The sequence below is a fragment of the Dipodomys merriami genome, unplaced genomic scaffold (genome assembly GCF_024711535.1).
Source record: "Dipodomys merriami isolate MVZ:Mamm:240054 unplaced genomic scaffold, mDipMer1.0.p SCAF_130, whole genome shotgun sequence".
In the NCBI taxonomy this organism is placed as follows: domain Eukaryota; kingdom Metazoa; phylum Chordata; class Mammalia; order Rodentia; family Heteromyidae; genus Dipodomys; species Dipodomys merriami.
The window spans coordinates 1,761,754-1,780,000 of record NW_027202605.1 but is presented as its reverse complement, the minus strand read 5'-3'; the positions used below and the strand labels follow the sequence as shown (position 1 = coordinate 1,780,000).

Here is an 18,247-nt window from a genome sequence, read left to right as displayed (position 1 = left end):
TGGATGGCAGGGGTCCAAATGAAAGACTGAATAGTGAAACACCTCGCTCAAAGTCCCTAAAAGCCACACATCTTAATTCTCCTGTCCTTCCCTAAGGAGGAGGGATGAGAGACAGAGATTTTTCTTTAAAAAGTTTTTTTTTTTTTTTTTTTTTTTGCCAGGCACTCGTGGCTGATGCCTGTCATCCTAGCTATCTATAGTACTAGTTACTCAGGAGGAACACAGTTTGAAGCCAGTTCAGGCAGAAAAAAAAAAAATCAGTGAAATCCATATCGCCATTGAACTACCCGAGAATGGAGCTGTGGCTAAAGTGGTAGATCACCAGCCTTGAGAAAAGAAAAGAAAAAAAAAGCTCAGAGATAACACTCAGGCCCTGAGTTCAAGCCTCAGGACTGGCACACACACACACACACACACACACACACACACACACACACAAATTATGTTTTATTGTGAGCTAGAAAAAAACCTCTGTTGGACAGCCATCTTGGAGTTTTAGGGGTTTTTTTTTTTGTTGTTGTTTATGAGCACACAAGATCCCTGTGCACTAATTCATTATCCAAACCAAAATTCAGTTCACATTTAGGGGGCAGTTTTTGGGGAGAGAGAGTGGGGAGAAGGAACCCCATTTAGGCTGGAACCTGGCCTGGAGCCAGCATATGAATTGTGCTCCACCAACCCACATGGTCTCCTTAAGAGTTCTATGCTGAGATTTTGCTTTGAGTCAGAATGTTCTGGAGTGCATTGTACGGCAGTAGGTCCCTGAGCACACGCTGTTGAAACGAGCCACCCCCACAGCCATCCGGCTTCGCACACTATTTGCCTTGCCAATTATTAACACCATGGGCCAATTCTCATCCTGCGTTGCTCTTGGGAGAAAAAAAAAACAAAACACATTCAGGTTCCAGAACTGGCCTGGTTTGGAAATGGAACAGCAAAAGTTGCCAATGAACATGAGTTTCTTTTTCTTTTTTTGTTCATGCCCTAAAGAGCTTTAGTCCCCAAGAAGACTTGCTGAAAGGCCTGATTCCCAGATCATCTGATCATTTGGAAGCCCTCTTGGATGCTTCAAATTATGTCAGAGATCATTTGTTCCAACCCTGGGGCTGCATCCTCCCGTATCCCTGTCAGCTTCTTTTCAAAATGCATCCAAATCTGAGGAATTTACAACTATTGCCCTTTCTGGTTCATAGTACTTGGAAAGGATAGGCCAAAGTTATCTTCCAGTAGCTTAGTGAATTAGTGTGTTCCATCAGTGCGCTCATCTTTTATTTCCAAGAACCAATCAACAACTTATGGAAGGAAAAAAAAAACACTCTTCCACATAAAATAAAACGTTTTGGAAAGGCACAAGAAGAAATCGGCATAGCCGAAAGACCAGTCAGTGGCTGAGGAGTTAGCTGTACCTCCTGCATGGCAGACAGATGACAGATTCAGCACATGGTCAGCTTGCAGGCAAAGCCTGAAGAAATCCAATTGCAAGCATCATAGAAACATCTTTGGAATTCTGGAAGAGTGTAAGGAGGACTATGGCTTGGTTGGAGTTCATCCGCACAACCTGGAAGAGAAGAAGGAATGGGAAACTTTTGGAGAAACTGAGGCATGACTTCTTCTTAGAACATTCCATAGATGCCACAAAGGAAGCCTCAAGCCTCTGCATCAGACTGAGTTGTGTCTTCTTCCAAGTCCAAAAGACTTGAAGTCATCATCTTGGATGTCCTGAACATTCTTGGAAGGGATGATGGCTGAGAAGCAAACACAGAGGAACTCTGAGACAGTCCCGCAATAGGTGGGAAGAGCTAGGAGAAATATGAAGGGGAAACAGCAAATTGAGACAACGGGTTCAGAACAGATCAAAGGGTGAGGGCTGGTCACCATAGCAATGAGCCCAATGATGCTGAAAGATGGGTTTTTTTCTTTTTTCTTATCACCTGTCACTCTTACAATCCTCTTTTTTCTCTCCATGTGTGTCTCTCTATGTCTCTGTCTCTGGTTCTCTGCCTCTGCCTCTTTCTCTCTCACTCTGTCTCTCTCTGTCTCTCTCTGTGTTCCTGGTGAGAGACATGTTGTGACTTTTTTCACTCCCACCAACAAGCTGCCTAGCTCTGGGGGAACACAGCTGCTCTGGGACAGGAAGAGCATAGGGTCTCTTGGATAAATGCTCAAAAGTCTCAAACCCTACTCACAACTAGGAAGCGTGGCATTTGCCTATGAAGTGGGAAAATTGCCTTTTGTACACACATCCACAAGAGGAGTCTCTTCAACTATGCACAGTGGATCAAAGGAAGAATTAGAACTCCGATCCTCAAGTAAAAGAGATTTTTGTTTTGACTCTGCTCCAAGATGGCCCATTTATAATCCAATAGAGGGAAATGAGTCAGTAATGACCACAGAGTGGAAGACCTCAAGCATCCTTAGAAAGATCTAAAGTTGTTCTAAAAGCTCATCATAGCGAGTCTGTAATCCCAGCTACTCTGGAGACTAAATCAAGAGGATCATTGTTTGAAACCATCCCGGACAAGAAGTTTACAGGAATTGCATCTCAACCAGGAGTTGAGCACATTGGCCCACGATCAGGAAGATTGTGGTTCCGGGACACTCTTACCTTCTAGAGCCAAGGAGGGAGACATTCTCATAGGATCTTCAGAAAGAGTTACAAAAGAGGTTGCCCACAACTCCATCATCCTCAAAGGCTCCCTACAACCACAGTGAACTCAAGAAAAACATGGGGACAGACAAAGCAATATGGTATACTTCCCCTATCAAAACATAATGATAATCAGGCTAGGCACTGGCAACTCATACCACTTGTGATCCTAGCTATTTGGGAAGCTGAGATCTGAGGATCACAGTTCAAAGCCAACCTGGGCAGGAAAGTCTATGAGAGTTTTATCTCCAATGAAAACCAGAAACCTGAAAACCTGAAAACCAGAAATCAAGCTGTCACTTAAAACTGTAGAGCCCTAGCTTTGAGCAGAAAAGCTCAGTGACAGTGCCCAGCCCCTGAGTTCAAGCCCCAAGGACTGACGAAAGGAAGGAAGGAAGAAAAAGAAAATCAACCTGTGAACTCAGTCAGCATAGCTCTAAGCTTCCTGTCTCCCCTTTTCCTTATCATTCCTTGGCATCACTGACAGCTAAGATCATTTTTGGCTAAGATGTGATGTGAGCTGATGATACAGGAAGATACCGCTCCATCTCACCCCATCCTTGCCCTTGTCCAAACCGAAGAGTCTTCTAGAAATTTCTGTGCAGGACCCATACTTTCCGAACAACACATAGAGACCCATCCATGTTAAAGGTTCTGGACAAGTCATGTGAAGTAGACATTCACGTGTTCATTCAATGCTTTAAAAAAATAATTACAAGTAGTTGTCACCTAACAAAGCAGTTCCTGAATACCACACATCTTATCAATGTCTTCCCTCTGCACCCCACTTTTTAATACTCTCACTCATCCCTCCCCTTCCCTCATTTTTTCTAAATGTGGTAGGGTATGCACAGAAACACACCAAGCATTAAATTTATTTTTGCACTTTTAACAGACAAATTATCTCAGAGCAGGAGCCACATTCACCCCTTTGCAACTTTTAAATAATCATCACCACTGTTCCCAAAGCTAGGCGAGGCTTAGCTAAGGAGAACCAGATGCAGAAAGCCACTGGAAGTGGGATATGCTTTAGATAACACTGTCTCTGCTGGCCAAAGGCTGCTTCTGGGGTGGGAAAGTGCTCTGGGCTACTTGCTTAGGTGCAGTCCCTAAATACAGCTCCTGCTGAAATCCTATATAATGCAACAAGCAGTCATAGGGCAAAGGCTCCTGGAGTGATGGATAAGATATTCCCTTCCTTTTTTTCCATTTAAAAAAATTATCTTTAAGTAGTTGTCTAAAGGAGTTGCCATCTAACAAAGTGGTTTGAGTACCACGTAACTTGATCCATGTCACCCCTTTGAACGTTCTCACCCATCCCTCCCCTCCCCACTTCTTCCCTCATTCTTTTCCTTGACTGCAGGCACCCCCTCTTCCCCTCTTCATTCATCTACCCCTTGCCCCTTGACCCCACGCCACCCCAGGAAACTCCCTTCCAAACACCCAGAGCCTAATAAGCAAGTGTCAGAGAAGTTTCTAAAGTTTACAGCCACCTCCTGTGTGGTTCTCTGCCTCCATCCCCCCCAGAGAGAGGTATAAAACCACACACAATCAGCCCACTGAGACATGCATTTTATTTTAATAGAATGAGACCTTTGTTCCTGCATGGATAATACAAACAAAAGTGTGGAAAGCTACCATGGCAACTAGAGATGACTATGCTGCCAAGATTTAAAGATTGTTTTGTTTGTTTGTTTTTGGATCTGCCATGAATTTAAGTGCCTTCTCCCACTCACTACTTGGGTCTGGGTATATTGGGTAGGGGGAGTATTGTCCCTCACTTGCCCACTTTTGAACCCTTTGGCCATGACTGAACTCAGGGGTAATGTCCTTTTACTGAACCTGAGTATTTGGTCCCAGACAGTTAGGAATTCAGCACACTGTACCAGAGACACCACGATATCATTTTTGGTTTTTTGTCCATCAGTAACAGAGATATCTAAATTCCGCCACTCTGATCTACCTACTGATGTTCTTGTAGCAAGTACCTCTAACAAGTGGAAAAAAAAGGCACAATTAAGCACAATTATTAGGATTTAATAGGCCCATTTTCTATCTCAGTGGCATTCTACTATGGCAAGCCCCCAGGTTTCAGCCCCTCTCCCCTCTTGTCCACCTCTCCCCCCCTCCCATCCCCAATAAGGACTCAGAGCAGTAGTTAAAAGTATACATGCCTTGGTCTTTCTTATATGGACAATCACTGTCTTATTAAGTTGAAATCAAAGGCACATCTAAGAGGCAGTTCATTTTTTTTAAGTACCAACTCTGAAAGTCAAAAAATAAAAAAGCTCAGAGCCAGGAGCCATGAGTAAGGTCGATTTGTTGCCAAGCAACTAAGAGATGGGGGCAGACAAGGAGTGAGGGAAAAATAAAGAAGGGGTGTTGTCTTCAAAAAAGAACAGGGTATTCTCCAGAGTTCACCTCTTATAGAATGTACCCCCACCCCCCAGATTTACTGTGCTATCTCTCACCCTAAGCAAAAGGTATTAAAGGAGGAGTAACATATCAATTCAACACAAGAGGGATGGTTGGAAAGTTTATGTGTAATCTATATTGTGTCCCCTCTGGGGAAGAGTTGAATACTCAGCCAATGGAATTGCTATGTATGCTAAGGAGGGGATGGGATTGAGTGATTGTGTGTACATATGCTGTGGCTTCGATGATCTTTGGCTTCTTGACTCACTTTTCCTCTTCCCTCCCACCCCTTTCCCTCCTCCTTTTAGGACAAGACAAGTGCTCTGAGCCTCAGCAATGTGGCAGGCGTATTCTACATCCTGATCGGAGGACTGGGACTAGCCATGCTGGTTGCCTTAATTGAGTTCTGCTACAAATCCCGTAGTGAATCCAAACGAATGAAGGTGTCATCATCTTCCTAGTCCTTCCCCCTCATCCCTCCCCCTCCCCCCAATCTAGGATGCAAGCTGAATTTTAGGAAAATTTCTTGACTAGAAAGGATTAGAGAGGGATGGGGTGGGCTTGAGGTTAGCCCAAGACCAAGAACAAACAGGATACCATTCAGAAGTGACAGGAACATAGGCCAGAGATGATCATAGAAAGAAGATGGAATCCACCAGGCAAATGTAGCCCCCCGCCCCCCGAAATAACAACTACATCAGGCATAGATGGGTCATAAAATTAAAGGTTTGAGTGGACAGTCTAGCACAAGGAGACCAGAGTGATTGCTAGAAAATCTAATGATTCTGCAGTGGTCTTAATAGAAGTGTCACACCCCAGATGTGGGAAAGCCTATTTACTCTTAAATGGGGGAGGGGGGAAATGTCAGGATTAAATAGAAGGTCTTGCTACTCTCTACTCTGCATGGATCTTCCTATACTTGGTGAATTTGGTCTTTGCTTCTACTTTGTGATCTAGACAACTGCAAACTAGATCCTGAAGAAAAGGAAGGTGGTAGCTAGATAAGGTAGACAATCCCAAATCACATCTAAGAGAGGTGAGTACAGCACAACAGAAGGAATGATGAGGAAGAATGTAAGAGCTGTTGGGAAACATTCCAAGTGGGAAAGCAAACAGTTTTATGTAGTTCCACAATATACAACAAAACTAATGGCAAAAAGCAATCGAAAAATAGGGTGGTTGCTCATCCCTGTAATCCCAGCTTTATGGTTAGGAGAATGCCAGTCTGAGTCCATTTGGAAGGGGGGGGAGGGGAGGGATGATATTTATCTGACAAATAACTAAAACAGAAAGGGCTGGAGATCTCTACTGGTGGCCAAGAGTAAGGCCCTGAGTTCAAATACCATTACCACCACCAAAAGAAGGAAGGAGAGAGAGACAGAGGCAGAGACAGAGACAGAGGGGGAAAAGAAATAAGGAAAGAAAGAAAGAAAGAAAGAAAGAAAGAAAGAAAGAAAGAAAGAAAGAAAGAAAGAAAGAAAGAAAGAAAGAGAGAAAGAAAGAAAGAGAGAAAGAAAGAAAGAAAGAGAAAGAAAGAAAGAAATGAAGGAAGGAAGGAAGGAATTCAGTGTTAATATAGTACATAAAATCCATTTTTCTCACATAGCAACCGAAAGATGGGATAAAGAATCCCACAAGTTAGTATACCTGAAGGTATACAAGTAGAGAATAAATAAATCTTACAAATATACGCATTTGAGCTTCTGAAGGAAATGGAGGACTAAATGACTATGAAAGTCTCTCACACTTGATCATTTTGCTTCAGTAAGGTAGTGTTTAAGGAAGTCGATCAAGTGACCACTGTGAGCAAAGCATTATGGGGATGTAGCCTGTGACCTTGTAGCACCTTCAGCAAACAAAGTGCACAAAAAGTTATTCACAGGAGCTGGGCACCGGTGGCTCATACCTGACATACTAGTTACTCAGGAGGCTGAGATGTCAGGATCATGGTACGAAGCTAGCCCAGGCAGGAAAGTCTGTGAGACTCTTATCTCCAACTAACCACCAGAAAACCAAAAGCAGAGCTGTGGGTCAAAGTGGTAGAGTGCTAGCCTTGAGCAAAAGAGTTCAAGGACAGCACCCAGGCCCTGAGTTCAAGTCCCGTGACTGACAAAATAATAATAATAATAATAATAATAATAATAATAATAATAATAATAATAATAATAATAACAATAATAAAAGGAGACTTCTCTAAGATAAACCAACAAGGAACAATCGAGGCACATATAGGTGATTTGACTAGAAGACCTAAGAATACTTTGGTCCTATCTTTGACTAGATCACCCACCTCCAAGTCATCTTAGAAATAAAAAGGCAGGGCTGAGACTGTGGCTTAGTAATAGAGTGCTTGCCTAACATGCATGAAGCCCTGAGTTTGATTCCTTAGTACCACATAAATAGAAAAAGCCGGAAGTGGAACTGTGGCTCAAATGTAGAGTGATAACCTTGAACAAAAGAAGCTCAGGGACAGTGCCCAGGCCTTGAGTTCAAGCCCCAGAACTGGCAAAAAAAAAAAAAAAAATTGAAAGCAGATCACAACAAAGACATTGGATAAGATCCTAGATTTAATGTAGACTTCCAACGAGTTTGGCTAACCATAACAAGGATTCCTGGACACAAACAAAGCCTTCTTTGCTTACACCCTCTAAAATCCCCAAGCCTGAAATGTCTCCTTCATTTCTCCACTCCTCTCTTCTCCAGATGAATGAAGAAGAATGCACATCACTTGCTAATCAAACTTTGCAGTATGGCAGTTGGCTTTATTACTCTCTGTGCTTCTGCCTTTTCCCAAAGTAATTAGCTTATTTTTTTCAGAAGGGCAGTCCATAACCTTCCATGGAGATGCAAACGATTGAGACAAGAGCTTTAGGCTAGACTGTTCCTCTTGTTTCTTTCCTTCATCATTGTATATGACCAACTCCTAAGGACTTGAGACCCTAAATTAGTTTAGGGCTCCTTACGTCTCAACAGTGCTTAAAAAGCCTTTTTCTACACTTCGTGGAAGAAGGCGTGGCAAGGGAAGACAAGTGTACATAGAGAAAAGAAGGAAAGGGAAGGAAAGAAAAGGCTCAGGAAGCTGAGATCTGAGGATCACTGTTCAAAGCCAGCTGGAGCAACAGGAAAGTCCAGGAGACTCTCATTAACCAGAAAAAAAAAAAGCTCGAATGATAGAGCACTGGCCTTGCATGAAAAAGTAAGGGAGCCAGGTGCCAGTGGCTCACACCTGTAATCCTAGTTACCGAGGAGGCTGAGATCTGAGGATCACAGTTCAAAGCCAGCCCGAGCAGGAAAGTCCCTGAGACTCTTATCTCCAATAAACCACTAGAAAACTGGAAGTGGTGCTGTGGTTCAAGTGGTAGACTGCTTGCCTTGAGCTGAAGAGCTGAGGGACAGCCCCCAAGCCCAGAGTTCAAGCCCCACGACCGACCAAAAAAAAAAAAAAACCAAGAAAAAGGAAAAGCTAAGGGACTGCACATAGGCAGGGAGTTCAAGCTCCATTATCAGCACAAATAAAAGAAGAAAAAAAAAGAAGGCAAGGTATCTTACATAGCGTTCAATTTCAGTTCCAAGTGTTTTCAGTACATATTCATTGACCATGTAACACAACCATCTTGAAAGGTTGCAGGTGAAACATTAGAAGTTGAAGAAGCTTTTTCTATCAGGTCAATTAGCCATTCAACATGGCTTCTACAAAGCCCAAGCCCTAAATATTGTTCCTGCTCTAAACTAACCACATGACAACTAGGATGTGTGTGTGTTTGTGTGTGTGTGTTTCCTTTTTTTTTTTTTTTTTTTTTGCTTAAGGCTGTTGTTCTTACCCCTTATGCCACAGCTCTGCTTCTTGCTTTTTGTTAGTTAACTAAAGTTTTCTTTTTCAAGTGTTATGGACTTTTCTACCTGGGCTGACTTTGAACCACAATCCTGAGATTACAGCTAAGATTACAAGCATGCACCACCAACACCCAGTTGGAGTATAATTTAAATTTTCAGATAGTAGCAAAAATATACAACCTTGGGCTGGGAATATGGCTTAATGGTATAGTGCTTGCCTAGCATGCATGAAGCCCTGATTTTGATTCCTCAGTACCACATAAACAAACAAACAAACAAACAAAAAAGCTGGAAGTGGTGCTGTGACTCAAGTGGTAGAGTCCTAGCCTTAAGCAAAAGAAGCTCAGGCCCAGGCCCTGCTCAGTTCAAGCCAGAGGACTGGCAAAATAATATTTTTTATTATATATAATATGTTGTATATATTATTATATATAAGGGCATATATATATATATATGGCCTTAAGGCACATTCTGAATAAAATAGCATCTGATATCCCCACTCTTTTCTGCTGCCAAGGAAAAATACACAGGACTCTTAGTCCAGAACTAAGGACCAGCAGAATCTTTCATTATTCACCATCTTGTTCCCAAGTGGAAGTAAGTTCCCACCTCTCCCATCCCTAGGAGAGCCATTGACCTTGCAAAATTACATGGGACAGGCTTATGCAGTGACAATGGAGGTTTTGCACATTTCCCTGTAATTAACGAGCAGCTGAGTGACTTGCTAACACAAGGGGAAGCATCTTCTATGGTAGGTGGTCACTGCCAATTCTTTGCAGATATGCCTGGATGAGGTCATTACCAAGGGGAGTTCTTTTACTAGGCTATTCTATGACATGCAGAGACTATGTAGGATTTTATTAGTCAAGCAAGAGACCAAATGGTTAGGTTGGAATCCCTGTTGGCAAAATGAATCTCTGAAGAGCCAAATTGGGGAAGGCTTTGAAGTTGTGCCTTCCACTTGCCCTTTTCTCCCAGTTTCAAACAAAGCAAGAACAGGCACCATGGCTGGCATGCACTTTAAGAAGGACTGCTATAAGCTGAGAGCCAATGGTTTACACCTGTAATCCTAGCTACCCAGGAGGCTGAGATCTGAGGATTATGGTTCAAAGTCAGCCCAGGTAGGAAAGTCTGTGAGCCTCTTGTTTCCAATTAACCACAAAAAAGCCAATTGTAGAGCTTTAGGGCAAGTGGTAGAGGGCTACTCTTGAGCAAAATGCTCAGGGACAGTGCCCAGTCCCTGAGTTCAAGCTCCAGGACCACACATACATGCATACACACACACACACACACACACACACACACACACACACACACACACACACACACACACACACACACACACACACACACACACACAAATGACTGCTGTGTCAAGGAGAGACAGAGAACCAGACTCTCAGAAGTAAGGGCAGGAATCACATCAGCTAATGACAACTTAGGTATAGAGAGTAGAAAGACCTATAGAAAGTCATCTACTTTCTCACTAGGTTAGAAGATCATTGTTGTCTTACACCAGTCAATCAGCTTTTCTCTAAAGTGAATGGAATAGATCAATTAAGTCAATGGAATTGGACTATGACTCAAATATCCAGGCTTTTGCTCAAAGTACCCTAGTCACCTAGTGTGCAGAGAAATTTAAGAACTAGTGAGGGGCTGGGAAGGTGGCTCAGTGGTAGAGTGCTTGCCTTGCATGCATGAGGCCCTGGGTTCGATTCCTCAGCACCTCATAAGCAGGAACAAAAAGCCAGAAGTGGCGCTGTGGCTCAAGTAATAGAGTGCTAGCCTTGAGCTGAAGAACTGAGGGACAGTGCCCAGGCACAGAGTTCAGGCCCCATGACTGGACCCAAGAAAAGAAGAAGAAGAAAAAAGAACTAGTGAGTTACTTTTTTTTTTTTTTTTTTTTTTTTGGTCAGTTGTGAAATTGAACTCCAGGCCTACGTGCTGTTCCTGAGCTCTTTTTCTGCTCAAGGTTAGTGCTCTACCACTTTGAGCCATAGCACCACTTCCAGTTTTCTGGTGGTTCATTGGAGATAAAGAATCTTACAGACTTTCCTGCCAGGGCTGGTATTGAACCTTGATCCTCAGATCTTAGCCTCCTGAGTAGCTAGGATGACAAGGTATGAGCCATCAGTGTCTGGTCTGATTTTTTTTAGCACTGTGTTTCAAGTCAATCTGGCTCAATTGATCTCTTTTCCTAAGAGCCCATGAGCACTGTAGAGTACAAACCTCTGAAAAGCTCTCAGCTACCAAGAAAACCAGCTCTGGTGATATAACTTGTAGATTTCTCTCTCTCTTTTTTTTATGAGGATGATTTTTTTTTGTTCTACCACGAGGGGCTTGAACTTAGGGCCTGGGTGCTGTCCCTTAGGTTTCTGATTCAAGGCTACCATTCAAACTACAGCTCCACTTTTCAGCTCTTGGATCACTCACTGGTGACTTTTCTGCGCAGGCTGGCTTTGAACCACCATCCTTAGATCTCAATTTCCTGAGTAGCTAGGATGACAGGCCTGAGCCACCAGCACCCAATGACTTGAAAGTTTTCTGTTTTAATACCCAGCTAAGTATCTCAGACCATTGTTGACTATGCCATGAAATCTTGTCTGACAAGATAAATTCATGAAGTTCCTCCAATTTGAAGGCAACATTGTGGGAATATGTGAGGAACAAAGTCTAAAGTGTGAATTTTAAACTTAAGGATGGGAGGGGGGGTCCATTTGAGTTAAACTCCCTTAATAATGAAAGGAATGTGGCAAAGAAAAATCAATGCAGGCTGGACATTCTGAGCTAAACCATAGAAAGTTCCACATTTCCCATTTAGATCAATGTGATTTCTTTTCCAAACTTTTCTCTTTTTCAGTGAGAGTAAATAAGCATTAACTATGTGTTCAGTGCACATCTTCCTCATGTGGACTCATGCTTATATTTATTTGGCCTTTTGACTTAAAAGACTGAGATCCAAATCACATTTCCTCTTTTGGTGGAGGACTGCCAACGGAGAAAGTAAATAAACCAAGTTTGCAGGATTTAAGGAGGAGACCAGCTCAATGTGTGCAAAGGGACAAATGGGGCCAATTTATTTGACTTGTGGATTTTTTTTAATGAAAGAAACTTTATTTATTTATTTATTTTTGGGCAGTCGTGAGGGCTGAACTCTGGGCCTGGGCACTGTCCCTCATCAGCTCTTCAGCTCAAGGTGAGCGCTCTACCACTTGAGCCACAGAGCCAGTTCCAGCTTTTTCTGCTTAAGTGGTGCTGAGGAATCGAACCCAGGGCCTCATGCATGCAAGGCAAGCACTCTACCTTCCCAGCCCAGAAAATTTATTTTATTTTATTCTTTTTATTATGACCTTTAAGTAGCTGTACAAAGGAGTTACCATCTGACGAAAGAGCTTATGAATACCAAATATCTTGTTGAATGTCTCCCCTTTCAACATTCTCATCTATCCCTCCCTATTTGTTATTGTAAAGGTGATATACAAAGGGTGATGGTTATATAAGTCAGCTAACAAGTATATTTCTTTCTGGACAATGTCACCCCTTCTCTTGCTCTCTCACAGTTTTTCCCTCCCATTTCCACCCACAAGTTAATCATAGATAGATAGATAGATAGATAGATAGATAGATAGATAGATAGATAGATAGATAGATAGATAGATAGATAGATAGATAGATAGACGTGTGTTTGTATGTTAAAACTTGCTGTGCACTGATGGCTCCCACCTGTAATCCTGCTATACAGGAGGTTGAGATCTAAGGATCGTGATTCAAAGCCAGCTCAGGCAAGAAAATCTAAAAGACTTTTTTTTATTGTAAAAATACTGTACAGAGGAGTTACAATTACATGGGCAAGATAATGAGTACATTTCTTATCAAGCATTGTTGCCTCCTCCTTTGTTTCCCCTTCCTATCCCTTCCCATCTCCCACACAAACACAGAGTGGAAGGGAAAAAACAAAGCATTTAAATAGGGATACAGGTGGACCCATTGCAACAATGAGATGTTCAAGTCGTTATGTTGAAAAACGAACTAAAAGACTTTTAATTCCAATTAACCACCTAAAAAAAAAAGTCAGAAGTGGAGCTGTGGCTTAAATGGTAGAGCACTAGCCTTGAGCACAAAAGCTCAGGAACAATTCCCAGGCCCCAAATTCAAGCCCAATGAGTGGCAAAAATAAATAAATAAATAAATAAGTAATTGAACAAATAAATAAAACACATCTGTAGCAGAGCCATTACAAGAGAATATATAACATATGGGTACTAAATGACAGAATAAGTCTTGGAAAATGGATATGATTCGTCTTAGAGAAATAAACCTTTCGCCCGGCTCCAGTGGCTCATGCCTGTAATCCTAGCTACTCAGGAGGCTGAGATCTAAGGATTGCGGTTCAAAGCCAGCCTAGTCAGGAAAGTCCATGAGACTCTTATCCCCAATAAACCACCAGAAAACCGGAAGTGGTGCTGTAGCTCAAGTGGTAGAGCGCTAGCCTTGAGCTGAAGAGCTGAGGGACAGCGCTCAGGCCCAGAGTTCAAGCCCCATGACTGACAAAAAAAGAAAGAAAGAAAAGGAACCTTACACATAGCCATCTCTTTTCCCTTATATTGATTCCTTTCAAACAAAAACTAAGCCCCACCTCAAAAATTCTGTTTCCATCTTTATATCTTTATTTTCTTTCTTTCCACCTCAATTCTAGGACTTGAACTCAGATTTCCTCACTCTTTCTTAGCTTTTTTCACTCAAGGATGGTGCTCTACCACTTGAGCTGCACTTCTACTTCTGGCTTTTTGCTGGGTAATTGACGATAGTCTCTCAGCTTTGTGTGCTGGGGCTAGATTTGGAATTTGATACTCAGATCACAGTGCCCTGAGTCCCAGCTAAGATTATAGACATTTGTCAACTGTGATGGTTTTTTTTCATGGGAAGTCAGAGGTCAGGAAGATAGATCTGGAATTTCATGTCATAAAATTTCTTTCTATAAAAGAACTCTGAAGAGAATCTGTCCTTGTGTCTAATAATATTTGATTCTTGACCTAGCTTACAGTCTTAAATACTCCACTGAATTTCTCCTATTTGGGGGATTGATTCTCAGAATACTTTTCAGCCCCCTAGAAACTACAAGGCTAGTAACACCCAGTTGATGTCTCTGTAGAAGTGTGGGTCATGTATGGTGGTGGGAAGCCTCAGCATGCCCACCATAATCTGAGAAAGGCATCCTTATTTTCTGTAGCACATTTTCCAATTACATTTTCCATATTGTCTTACACAGATGAGTCTTGTACTTTCTGAACGTGTAGTGCTACAGGGAGTATGGAATTTTTTTCTAAAGAAAAATAGAAAGTTTTTCGTTGAACCTAGCAATAATATATCCTCGGTTTCTTTTAGCAATTCAAAGCATTTCAATGCAATAATGTCACTCATGCTAAGAAATGAGGGAGTGGAGAGGAAGGGAGGTAAAAGGAAGGAAGAGAGGGAGGAAGAGATGGAAGGAGGGAGGAAGTAAGGAAGAAAGGGAGGGAGGGAGGAAGGGAGAGAGGGAAGGAGGGAGGGAAGGAGGGAGAGAAGAGGTCTACAGATACCTAGTAATGTTTTGTAGACTGATTTAAAAGGCTTAAATAAGCACAAAGTCCCACGATGTGTTGATTGGTTGATATCCAAACCAGAATTAGAATACAGATTTTTCTTTTAGTTTTTCTCTACTTGTCCATTTAATCTCTATTTATCAAAATCAATCATTCCAAGGAATAATCCACCTTTAGGAATCACAGAATAGAAGCATTAAGAAAGATCTGTACACTCCCCCAAGACTAGCTTATTTAGTAAACATGAAACCTAGTTACTAAAGGAAGAATATTCCTAGATGCTTATTCCTAGAGAAGGAATTAAGCATTGCCCTGATTTAGCCACACACAAGCTTTGTGAGTGGAAGTGGATTTTGGCATACTAGAGAAGAACAGGAGGGGAAAACCCAAACACCTGGATAGAAAGGAGAATTTGGGGTTTTAGTTGAAGTCCAGTCTATTTCCCCTTGACCATCATTACCAAGGACCTGGGGTAGAACACCCCTGTCCTTCTGAAAAAGGGTTTCTGTTTGATCCCACAGCAATCCATCAACGAAGCCATACGGACATCGACTCTCCCCCGCAACAGTGGGGCAGGAACCAGCGGCAGTGGCAGCGGAGAGAATGGCCGGGTGGTCAGTCACGACTTTCCCAAGTCCATGCAGTCCATCCCCTGCATGAGTCATACATCAGGGATGCCTCTGGGGGCCACGGGGTTGTAACTGGAGCAGAACAGGAAAAAAAAAACATAAAATAAAAACCCTTTGGGAGCAGGCTCAGGCTCCCTTGATCCCATCCGAAATCCTTCAGTGCCAAAAAAAAAAAAAAAAAAAAAAAAGACAAAAAAAAAACCCCAACAAGATGAAAATGCTACCCACCACCAACCACAAGCAAGAAGAGCCAACAGATTTTTTCCTAACTAATTTTAAAAAAAAATTTACCTTCCTTTTACCTTTTCTTCTTTTCTTTCTTTCTTTTTTTGTGTGTGTGTATGTGTGTTCTTTCACCCTTTTACGTTGGCTAAATAAGGATGATAAATAACACTGGGCTTCAATGAGAGAGATAGACACTCACACCGAGCAAATCCTGCACCTCTGGAAAGGAAGTCGTTGGAACAGACATGAACGTGCTGGACTGGTTTTTGGTTTTCGGTTGTTTTTTTTTTTTAATTCGGCTGTTAATGCATCTTTGTGTGCGTGATCATTTTCTTACTCATCTATCCAGTTTGAGGGTTCTGTGAGCCCCCCCCTCTTCCTTCCTTCCTTTCTCATTTCCCAACCTTTCTTCTTCAGTTTTCAGATTGGAGAGAATCAAGATTCATTCCACCTTACAAAGCAAGGCAAAGGGGGAGGGGGAGCAAAATACAAACTAATTTCCCAGGGGAAGGGAAAGAGACAAGGTTCCACGTCACCTTCTGCTCCTTAGCCCCAAGCCGTGGAAGGAGAGAGAGAGAGAGAGAGTTGTTACTAGAAAAGACGACTGCCCATCCCCCCAGATGGAACATTCTGGAAGCACTGATTTAGCCAAGACCATATGTGAAAAGGTGTTGGAAAGGACGAGGGCAGATCTTCATCCAGAGGAGGACTCATTATTGCTGCTTAAAAACTTTTTTCTTAAAAAAAAATATCCACTAAGATGTGAGAATTTCTGATGCGCCAAAAATGACCATGGCAAATTTCTTCAGAGTTGGCCTCACCCTTGAGAAGCTATTCTTTGGTGATGGCTTCATGTGCAGGCTTCAAAGACAGGTTGTGTGCTGGCTGAAAGCTAATTGGCCTTCCTGAACGAACACAAGCCTGGGAATTGCTGACAGCCAGAGGGATACCATTTGCTTTGACATCTGAGCAGGAACCCTGTTGGTGGAGTTTGGCCTTTGGAACCTCTTATGTGGGAAAGACAGGGTATGCAAGTGAAGTAGAGAAGAAAAGGGGACAGAAGAATTTGGAAAGTGGAAACCTCAGAGTTGTCCCATGAGGCAGCCTTCCACAGTGAATCCTGTCCCAGTGAGAGGCCAAATAGACTGATACAATATTCATGTAGAATGTTGCTTAGCATGTGAGAATGTGCTCTTAAGAAGCAAGCCCAAGACTGAGTTATGTGAAGAAGGACAGGGATATGAGTTATCCTAATGACATTGGGGACACAAAATATGCCTGATCAAAATTATTAACCCAAGGAGTCTGACCTTCTCCTTTGGCTAAGAGAGAACAAGGATATTATATTACTATGAGCAGAATCAATACACCCATGCCAAAAGGATCAAGGTAGGGTCAAATATGGTTGGAGAAGCAACAAGGCTCACCTGGGCTGACTCCAAACTTTGGTTGGATGTGGGAGATTCCAGCACATCATTTTATTGGAGAGCCCAGCTTTCATTCCTGGTGCAATTGGCTTCCTGCTCTCCAACAGCCACACTTTCTAAGGTGCATGATTCAGCCAGTGCCATGTACCATTCGCTTTTATTGACAACCGTATTTTGGTGTGTTTCCTCCCCTTTTATGTCTATCCAACCTTCTATTAGCAACCGACAAACCTGTTTTGGGAGCCTACTAAGGGGTTATGGTGAAGTTACAATGGGCTTTATCCATGGATTCTGTTGGTGAACACTCACCATTTTTATGTTTCCCCTCATTTTCTTTCATCAGTCACAACAGAGAGCCCATTCCCAAGCCAACTCTTCGGCTCTCTGAACTCAAGGGTTGGTCCGTTTTTCTCAAGTCTTCATACCAAGTCTGGTATCGAGAGCAGCATTTTCAAGATGGTGGACTGTACTTTTCAATATTGCCGACGAATGTCCAACTCCAACATCTTGCCTGAATGCCAGACTTTTTCTTAGCTCTTAGCCTTCCACTTTGAAGAGGACGTGACCCGACACTAGGAAAGCCTATACTTCAGAAGAGTTGAACATAACCCTTTATCATCAACCTGCTTCTAAAGACTTTTTGCCTTTGGCCTGGTAAAATGTTCTCAAATCACTGGGCCTACCAGTAAACATGATCTGCTACAGAGAGATCGTCTATGCTTGAAATGAGGGGTTTGAGCAACATGAGGAGAGGAGTCCAAGACTCCAAAGAAGATGCTATTTTCACCAATGGATGTAGGAAGGGGAAATAGAAGCAAGAAGAAAAAAAAGTTAACTTGTATTATGTATTTTTACTACATTTTTTCTTAAAAATAGAGCAATGGGAATACTCTGCAAGAAACTGACATTTTTCTCAACAAGAATCCATACTTAACAGTTCTGGCTTTCATTAAATTTTGCTGTTTGGTACCTGGGCTTTTATTATTATTATTATTATTATTATTATTATTATTATTATTATTATTATTATTATTATTATTTAACCTCTATTTTTGTTTTTAACTCAGCAGATGTGTGAAAGAATTCTTGCTTGATCAAACAGTCATTATTTGAGGGGAGGGTTCCTATTTAACTTTCAGAGAGCCAGGTTTCTTTCTTTTTTTTTTTCCTTTGGGTATTTGCATAAAATGAAAATATCACCGAGAATTAAATCACTGTGGATCCATGACCTGCTTTTCATCTTTGTCCATTCCATTTTTTTTTTGTTGTTCCATTTCAGAAGCCAGGGCTCTAAAGGTTCTTGTCTTATGGTTGAACCAGAGTAATAAGTTTTTAATGATGATTGCTGGGCCCGCCTCATAAACATCGCTGAAGTCATTTTGGCTGGACCTGAATGTTGTGAGTTAATTCATTAGGTATTAAAACACACACATGCATGCGCGCGCGCGCACACACACACACACACACACACACACACACACACACACA

The 18,247-nt window shown here is 42.1% G+C and overlaps 1 protein-coding gene across 4 annotated transcripts in view; it reads left to right on the top strand.

The window, feature by feature from the left end:
* The window catches only part of Gria1 (glutamate ionotropic receptor AMPA type subunit 1), a 355,061-nt gene extending 337,077 nt beyond the window's left edge, over window positions 1-17,984 (top strand). For 3 of the 4 annotated variants that reach the window (XM_070019368.1, XM_070019365.1, XM_070019364.1), the window contains 2 exons: window positions 5,371-5,505; window positions 14,979-17,984. In XM_070019368.1, the coding sequence (XP_069875469.1) occupies window positions 5,371-5,505; window positions 14,979-15,179 (336 nt within the window). In that variant the 3' untranslated portion in view covers window positions 15,180-17,984. The remainder of the gene's footprint in view (window positions 1-5,370; window positions 5,506-14,978) is intronic. The other variant, XM_070019367.1, reaches the window with a different exon arrangement.
* Window positions 17,985-18,247: the final 263 nt, after the last annotated feature.